At 40.8% G+C, this 9,539-nt stretch overlaps 1 protein-coding gene across 1 annotated transcript in view; it reads left to right on the top strand.

Annotated features, from left to right (window-relative positions):
- The window catches only part of RHOBTB3 (Rho related BTB domain containing 3), a 31,594-nt gene extending 22,666 nt beyond the window's left edge, over positions 1-8,928 (top strand). Inside the window, exons 9-12 of the mRNA XM_010168828.1 lie at positions 2,750-2,923; positions 4,094-4,260; positions 5,127-5,223; positions 8,813-8,928. Coding sequence (XP_010167130.1) covers positions 2,750-2,923; positions 4,094-4,260; positions 5,127-5,223; positions 8,813-8,928 — 554 coding nt within the window. The remainder of the gene's footprint in view (positions 1-2,749; positions 2,924-4,093; positions 4,261-5,126; positions 5,224-8,812) is intronic.
- Positions 8,929-9,539: the final 611 nt, after the last annotated feature.

Genomic DNA, 9,539 nt, shown 5'->3' with positions numbered 1-9,539 from the left:
CAAGCCCGACCCGTTCCCAGATCACGATCCCGCAGGAGCCACAATCCCGACCCGAAACCGCAATCCCGGGAGAGCCAGAGCCCGAGCCAAAGCCAGAGAGAGCAAGAGAGGAAGAGCCCCTCATGGATCTCCTGCCCATGGGGGACAGGAGATGGAATAGCCCCTTGGCAGAGCCCAATGCCCATGGAGCTGATCCATGGCAATATTCCTCACCCCTGAGATCTTGCGCTTGCAGACGGACAAACACAAAGTCCTTCGACTTCCAGCCACAATTGAAAACATCAGGATGTTCTCAGCGTTTCTCTCCTGACAAATCCCAGCTGAACCCAAACCCCAGCGCTGTTCCAGCTGCTGAACAGAACCAGCTCTGGCCCTGCTCACACCAGGACAATTGCTTAACCCCACAAGTGTGCAAAGAAACATCTAAATTGCTGGGGCTTTTTTAAAAATTTATATGTTGAGATGATGGTAATTATCTAGTCCTCTTTATGGCCAGGTTAAAAAGACCTGAGGGAACAAAGGTTGGCTTTTGGTGTGGACTCACCTGTGACAGACGGTTAAGTGACAAAGGTTGTTGGTGGCATTGCACAGGTCTGCTCACAAAGACACCAAGGACTCCTCAGCAAGGACATGGGCAGGAGCTGCGCTGGTGGAACAGTCTTTTATTCCCGTTTTGTTTGCAAAAAATGTTCTTGGATGCACCAAGTTGTTGCATTGTCATGGGTGATTTTTTTTTTTTTTTTTTTTTCCTGGAAATTAAATGTCTTCACCCTTAAAAATAAAAATACAGGGAGGGGGAAGAATGTTGCATGCTTTTGTGAGAATAAGGAGGTGGCTTTTAATTGTGGTTGTCCATGACTACCCTTCGTGTAGAAATGGCCTTTTAGGATCAGACAATTGCTTAATTATTTTCATTTTTAAATCTCAGAGCCAAATATGAAGTATGAATCCCTCCAACATAAGCACACGAGGACAAGCAGATTCTTTCTAGATGTTCTGTTTAATATCCAGAGAAAAACAAAGAGATCTTTGAAAGTGAGAACAAAATGCTGATACTGAGTGTAATGACATGAACAATTCAGCTCAGTGTCCCACCTCTGAGAGAGGCTTTGTGGGAAGTGGATGAAACCATACCACTCCTAGGTATTCCACAGGAAAAAAATACTGATGAATGGGTTGACAAGTATTTAAAAAAAAAAAAAATATTTAAAAACCACCCTCTACTAAAATGTGAACTGTTTTTCCTAATGCTTGATAACTCTTCCAAGTCTTTTCCCTAATTCATCAGCCACAGTAATTATATTAAATGATATTAAAATTAAATAATTGCTAACAGAAGCTGAAGGCTTTAGTCTTGATCATGCAAATAAATTGTAAAATCTTCAACTAATTCCTTGAATATTGGGAGTTCCTTTGACCTTTCTATCTTACAAAAGTACTTGGTAGCCATTGAAAATGAGACCCATTATGTCTGTGTAAAGACTCATAACATGACTGAATCGCCTAATTAGTAGGTAAATATCCAATTGCATGCACATACAAACCTGTATGCATATCTTACATCACGTCTGCATCGTGTATTGCTCAAGTTACGTGCATAAATATATAATACCATGGACATATGTTCTCTCTATGTAGAAATATATGAATTTTCTGTGCAAACACATAGATAATTTGGAAAAAAAAAAAAAAAAAGCATAAGTGAATAGAAATAGAAGAGAAATTTAAAAGTGCCAGATGTCTTCAAGGAATTAGGCAGGTGGCAGGGTTGTGGTTTGGGAGGAAATAAAGGCAGCAGCTTCTATAGAAGTATTTACAGCATTTTTATTTATCTTGCATGCCAGCTGATCTGTTTATTATACTTCTGATTTAAACATTTCTATCTGACTGTAAGTTCTCATTCTTTCTTTGCTGTCCTGCCTGGCACTTGTTTGGCACTTTCTTGTGCATGAGACTGTCGAGTTCAGCTGGACTCTGCAGAAATCTGGGTGTCGGGGCTGGCAACTCAGCTGTCAACATTTTCATTAAAACCCTGTAAAACCTCTACTGCTCTGGGCTGTTAACCTTACCAGCTCTTACAAGTGCTGTAGTCAAGTGAATGATTAAATTGCAAGTATTACAAACTGGAAAATTTTTCCAGGAAAAATTATCAGCATTATTTTCAGAAGAAAACGATCAGGAAATTCACTGAGGGCAAAATACTTAATCTGGTTAAATTCACACTTAAAGGTTTTAGTGGGATTTCATCTGTGATAATTTGCCTTTCTCTGCTTATGTGAAAGTTTGACTTCTGGAACAGACGTTCATGACCAATGGGAATACTGATGAACCCAAATTACTCATTTGCATCACAATTCACAGCTCTGCATATTTATGCGAAGGGACAGAGGTTCAGTTGGTGTAAACTGGTGTAACTCCAGCGGGGTCAGATTTTATCCTGGTTGAATGCCTGGTGTTGACTGATAAAAGTTTGCCCTATTTGGAGCACCTGGTGCTGGGAGCAGGTTCTCATAATAAATTTGTCAGTTCTTTTTGTTTGCTGGTGGCTACTAGGTAGATGTAAACATCTTGACTGGTATGAAATGAGCCTGCTATTAATTATCTGTTGGGTCCTGTTAATTATAAACGCTCTAATATTGGTTTAACTCATGTTCAGGGAATTTAAAGCCTTTTAAGAAAACATGAGCTTTAAAATCAAGGTATTGTGATGTATTTAAAATAATCACATATTTTGTCGTGCTTCTTGCAGGTGCAACTGTACCAGCCCACAGAGCAGTTCTGGTAGCTCGCTGTGAGGTAATGGCAGCTATGTTTAATGGTAATTATCTAGAAGCAAATACTATTCTGGTTCCAGTGTACGGGGTTTCCAAAGACACTTTCCTCTCCTTTCTAGAGTATCTTTACACTGACTCCTGCTGCCCAGGTAAGAAAATTTCATGTATATACATGTATATCTGATACTCATTTTTCCACAGTGGGGCATTGATAGAGAGCAATGTAGAAGCATTTATTTAATTGAAAAATGACAACATTTTAATGAATAATGTCTCAAAAAAGAGCATTTGTTTATATTGTACAATTAAAAAAAGAGAAATTGTTCTTGTTCAAGTAAAACCAGCCAGAGGCAGAACAAATGTCACTGTCTTGTGCTGACATAGCAAGATTAAAAAAATTGTGAAATTTAATTTGTGGTCCATTAAAATGTTTGGATTTTTCTTTCTACATCAAAAAAATATTGCTTTCTAATCTTAATTCTGAGTTTTATTTCAAAATTGTAATTTTGTTTGTATGTTTTGTTAAGTTTAATATAAACAAGGCTAAACTGCATTATACACATGAATGTCTTATTTGTAGGTAAAGCCAGATAAAAAATATGTAAACTGGAGAATTTGCCAAGAAAAATTGAGCTAAAGTATTCTTTGTGTCTTAACCTTTTTCTTTTTTAATGAGAAGAAAATCTACCTCCTAAATATGAAATATATTTTAAATACAGTTAATTTTCCTTTGATACAATGAATGAATGAACGATTATGTGATATGTATTTTTACTTTTTTTTCAAATAATTGTACCTTATTCCTAGGTTTTCTGTGTGTTTCTCTTTTCAGTCTGTCTAACATTTCCTTGTCCATCAGGTTAAATATGCAACCACTGTTTTTTTATTTTTTTAATGTGGTTGCTCCATTTTCTCTTTGGCCTTTTCACTGTATTATATCATAGAGAGGTTTTTTTTTGAAAGAGAAGTTAGAAAGCTAAATCCTCTTATTAATCCTCACTTAGCGTTAAATAGACCATCAGCACTTGACTCAGCATCTTCAAGATAAATAATGTTGACTGCAATTTATTGCACTTGCCTTCTAAAATATGCTAGCTACTCTTTTCCTGTTAATTACATAGTTTATCTATGTAACATGGAAAAAGAGAGTGATATAGCAAATTTATAATGATGATAATGAAAAATAAAAACAGGTGATGATCAGCAGTTTGATTTTGTGTTAGTTGTTAGATGTTTAGAAGATGACTTGGTGACAGCTGGCTTTGATCATCTTGTTGAAACAGTAAAATGCATGTAACTGATGTTTTCTTGTTTTTCAGCCAGTATTCTCCAAGCCATGTCTCTCTTGATCTGTGCTGAGATGTACCAAGTGATGAGACTCCAGCATATTTGTGAGCTTTACATTATCACGCAGCTCCAGAGCATGCCCAGCAGGGAACTGGCATCCACAAGTCTCAGCATTGTTAGCTTGCTCAAAAAAGCTAAGGTATGTGTTGTGGAGATCCAATAACAATATATACGTTGACTCTAATTAGTGGAGGTTGTTTAATTGTTAAGATTTTTTTAAGTTCTTACTAATTTCCGTTCCCAAGGACTAACACTGATATACAATCTGTTGATTAGGGATATCTGGTGGTGCAAGGCTGGCTAAAATAAGAGCTTCTTCATATAGCAGTCATACCATAACCTGTGCTCTCTCCTTCATCAAGGACACATTGCAGTAATTCAGCTTAATTGCAGCTCCTGCCAGAAAAAGATGTGTTTTAGGCAAATAAAGCTGCATTACTTCCTCTTTTAATCAAAAAGAAAATTGTATTACGTGCAAGTGGCAACGGAGATCTAACCTAATAGAATATTGAGTGAAATACATAAAAAAGCATGAAAATAAAAGATTAGAGGCTGAAAAAAAAAAAAAGAGAGCAAAAAAGACAGTAAAGACAGATTTGGGAAACAAAAGAGGAAAATAAGAACTGAACTGTTTCCAAGTCTCACATGGACAGGATTTTGTGGAGAAAGAGGAGACAACAAAACCAACATGCCACGCTCCTTACCTTCCGTTTTCTGGAGCTCTGCTACTGTGCAGAAGACAAAAATTTCTGAGATTGATGACCGAAGGAGCCCCAGGGGTTAGGTCAGACCACTGGGGGAGGGAGTTGTGTCATTCATTCTTGGATTTCCACCTATATATATATATATATCTGTTGATGACTTCTCCTTCGTTATCTCCTACAGTCAACACTTTATTTAGTAAAATGCTATGTTGACAGTGGAAATCTGAAATATTTTGACATGCAAGGTGTGTTTCAGACATGATAGCATTAAGTAATTGTTTTGTTTCCTTTCTTCTCACAGTTCCACAATTCTGATTGCCTTTCAACTTGGCTTCTTCATTTTATTGCCACTAACTACCTCATCTTCAGTCAAAAGCCTGAATTTCAAGATCTTTCAGGTAATTTATTAATTACTTTTAAAACAAGTGATGTATTTAAGTTCTCCTTAGGTCAGAAGCGAGGTACTGGACAATACTACTTCTGCATGAGAAGACAATTAGGACTTCTCTAGGCTATATAGTCTGGTCCAAAACCAGAGTCTGTTTGAGCTGGATGGTTCACCACCCTCGTGTGCAACCAGCATGTGGCTCATGAAGAGCAGCATAGCCAGCAAATGCGTCCCCTTATCTTTTGGTTCCTGTGCTGATGGTCAGGTTCCCACCCACAACTGAATCAACAAGGGCAGTTTGGTCATTGTATGTCAACCTCTCCACCTTATGTACATAATTTTGTTTAGTTTGCACATTTGAATCCAGATAATGAGTCACTTCTAATACCTGCTCTTTAACAGTTTGGATTTTCTTTGAAGAAAATAGGATTCTTGCAGTAGGCTCCATCAGATCTCATGAAATCAAATAACTAATACCTATTCAAGTAGTAAACCCAGGTTCTTCCAGGGAACTGATATTTATTTTCCCAAGCAGTATATATTTGTTTCCTGACATGTGACTGTAGAAAGTTTTCCTCATTGCCTGTGGGAGTTTTATCACCCTGATGAAGGTGGTCTTGAAGGGTGCATCTCTTTGACCCATAGTTTATTCAGACTGGTGGTATGGGACCAGTGTATTCCAGAAGGGGATTTTTCTTATCAGTGAGCCAAAGCTCTGTTTGGTCCAAACCACATTAAAGGTCCCCCTTCCTCATTTACAAGGCTCATATAATGTGTGATGATGGACAACTTTGTAATCGTTAAGGGCAAAGAAGGGAGAGCTAGGTCCTCCTTGCTTTGTGTGGACCTGGAATTTGTCTTCCAGAGATCCATCTGTGCATCTTCTGGAATGTCCATTTTGTATAGCCCAACCTGGACTAAATATGAAAGAGCAGGGCAGCTGAGCTGGTGGGTGTCACCCACCAGTGGGTTCAGTCCACACTGGACTCGCTTTCATAGAATCACAGTCTGGTTTGGGTTGGAAGGGACCTTTAAAGGTCATCTAATCCAACTTCCCTGCACTAAGCAGAGACATCTTCAACCAGATCAGGTTGCTCAGAGCCCCACCCAGCCTGACCTTGAATGTCTCATGATATGGGGAATGTTTCCAGGGGATGCTTCCCTTCCTGTTGGTGCAGGTGTCACGGTGTGTTTGACAATACTCTGTGGCACCTTCCTCGTGACAGAGCTTCAGTCTCAGCCACCCTGAGGTTTGTCTGAAGCTGCAGGAATTGGATTGTCCTCCCCATTCGGTGAAGGTGAAAGCTGTCTCTGGCTTCCCCTTGGTGAGGCAGGAGAGCACAGACACCCAGGGCTTAGGACCCTCAGGGCTCCATCTATACACATCTACTTACCCACTTTCCAGTTCCCCAGTGGGACATCAATTTTAAAATGTTGTGTTTGTTTGTTTTTATTCTGTGGAAAGGAACAATAATGGTCTCTCTCCATGTTGTAGTTATCCTGATGGATATCAGGCTGTGTACAAGCCTGTCACGAATGTAGTGAGGTTGTGGAGAGGGCTGGAGCAGCTCTGCTGTGAGGACAGGCTGAGAGAGTTGGGGCTGTTCAGCCTGGAGAAGAGAAGGCTCCGGGGAGACCTTCTAGTGGCCTCCCAGTACCTGAAGGGGCTCCAGGAAGGTGGGGAGGGACTTTGGCCAAGGGCAGGGAGTGACAGGACAAGGGGTGATGGCTTGAAAGTGGCAGAGGGGAGATGGAGCTGAGATGTGAGGAAGAAATTCTTTGGTGTGAGGGTGGTGAGACAGTGTCCCAGGTTGGGCAGAGAAGCTGTGGCTGCTCCTCCCTGGAAGTGTTGGTGGCCAGGTTGGGTGAGGCTTTGAGCAACCTGGTCTAGTGGAAGGTGTCCCTGCTGATGGCAGGGGGGTTGGGACTGGATGAGCTTTAAGTTCCTTTCCAACCCAAACCAGTCTGGGATTCTATGATGCTTGGATGAGCATCTCTTATCAGTGTTTGTCAGCACGTGCTCTGACGGCACCTGAGTGACTCAGGGATGAGCCAAATGTTTGCTGTGCCATCACGTGGACTTTCCTTCATGCTCCCACCACTCGTGGAGCATCCAGGGCTGATGCAGAGCACTACTCAAACTGTTGGCTGCTGGTTGAGATTCCACAAGTCTCTGATGGATGGCTGATGCCAGTCTGGCCATTCTGAAAAGCACCTGGAGATTGACTTAAGGAGAAGGACACCATGCCAGTGGACTGGTATCCTTTGAGATGTGCTGTCCACACACCCAGCAGCCTTCCCTTTGCTTTTCTCCTTCCCTTGAGTCCTTTCCACATGGTTAACTGAGGTGTCGACATGCTCCACTGCATCAAACTTGCACTGGGCAAGCCAGAGGAAAGAAAATAAAAGACATAAGTAAATATCAGTGAATGGGGTGGAACCCTTCTGATGTGGCTTGCTTGGGCACAAACACTCACAGGCACATTCTGATGGCAGCAGTTACGGGCAGTTGACCTTTCTAACTCAGGGCACCATAACACAGCATCACCTCAAGGTTCGGGGAGAGCAAAGCAACACAAGGCAGCAGCTCTCCACTGATTTTCCGACGGCTGAAATCTTCAGAAGCAGACCTGTGTGTGGCACAAGGCAAGGGGAGGGTGCTGCCCGCTGCCCATTGTCACTGCAATTTCCCCAGCCTCAGCCCTCACCAAGCTGCAGGTCTCTCTCTTGTGTGTTGATCTCTTTCCTGCCTGGTCTGAGCCTGTAAAAGGACCACGATTTAGGAAATCTGGGGTAGTGGGGATGGAAATGCATATTTCTGCAAAGGCAAAGGGGATTCATCTCAATAATATGGGTAAAAACTCTGTTATGGGATTTTTCAGTGACAAAAACCATGTGCAATGAAAGACAAAAGTTTTGTTGAATCCTTAATTGCTCTCCTTACCTTGCTTTTTGTAGTGATCTTGAGGGAAACTATCAGCATAAGGACTGAAATACCCTCCCTTATAGCGTTGCAGCATGGATGATTACCACATCTGTCTGTCTTCTAATGATAAAGAATATTCATCCTTACAGTAATGTATCTGCTCTCTTTAATGAGTATTGTATTTATTTTATTCACTAATTTCTTCATTGATGACTTAACGGCAAGAGAACATCAGCACCACGGTACGATCTGGGCAAAATGAACAGGGCTCATCTTTGCTTTTCTAGTTGTATTTCATAGAATCACAGAATCAATCCCAGGCTGGTTTGGGTTTGAAGGGACCTTAAAGCTCATCCAGTCCCAACCCCCCTGCCAGCAGCAGGGACACCTTCCACTAGACCCGGTTGCTCAAAGCCTCATCCAGCCTGGCCTTCAGCACTTCCAGGGAGGAGCAGCCACAGCTTCTCTGGCCAACCTGGGACACTCTCTCACCACCCTCACACCAAAGAATTTCTTCCTCACATCTCATCTAAATCTACTCCTTTTAGTTTCAAGCCGTCACTCATTTACATCCTTAATGTATTTTAACCTATTTTGAAAGACTTTTTGCAGCCTTTGCACTTGTGCTGTCTGTGCAGATAATTACATTTAATTTCTTTATTGCTTTGTTTAGTGGAGGAGCGTAATTTTGTAGAGATGCACCGATGGCCTTCCAATTTGTACCTGAAGCAGCTTGCTGATTACAGGAACTACATCCACTCTCAGAAGTGCCATTGCACGGTGATGTAAGAAGACTGAACCTACACAAAGTGCATCTCGACTGGGGAATCTCAGGCTGGGGATTATACAGAGTATAAAAATCGTGTCAAGAGCAAAACCAGACACTGATTTGCCCTGGAACATTCTGCCATGCTGTACTGCACTTACTAACATTTTATGCTTTGATGATAAACCACTCTAATTTTTTTTTTTTTCCTTAAAGCTTTGAGAAATATATCATTAAGATTTATTTCAAGCACAAAGATTTCACACTCATGGGGATTAAATGTATTATGGGACAGTGTCATGACTGTCATCTGTCCCCCTTTCTAATTTCTTTATTAGTTATGTTATTGGTTGTCGTGGTTATTTGTGACTGCTAAAACAGCATCTGTTGAAAACTGATTTTTTTTTATCAATCTGTGTAGTTAGGAGCACAGTAGTAGTGCAGGGAAGCTGGGAAGCCGACCTGTAAATTCTTTAAATATTTCAGAGTGCCAAAATTTACTGCAGTGTCTGTTGGTTTGCAAAAATAAAGGGTAGGCTTAATAAGCATTTTAGTTACTATTAATTTTCTACTTCAAATTAAATCTGTAGTTCCATTTACTGAGATTCTAACAGTCATATGAGTGGATATTTTA

Source organism: Antrostomus carolinensis, unplaced genomic scaffold (assembly GCF_000700745.2).
Source record: "Antrostomus carolinensis isolate BGI_N321 unplaced genomic scaffold, ASM70074v2 scaffold3195, whole genome shotgun sequence".
Lineage (NCBI taxonomy): Eukaryota > Metazoa > Chordata > Aves > Caprimulgiformes > Caprimulgidae > Antrostomus > Antrostomus carolinensis.
Note: the sequence above shows the minus strand (reverse complement) of the source record. Positions and strands in the feature narration are given on the sequence as shown.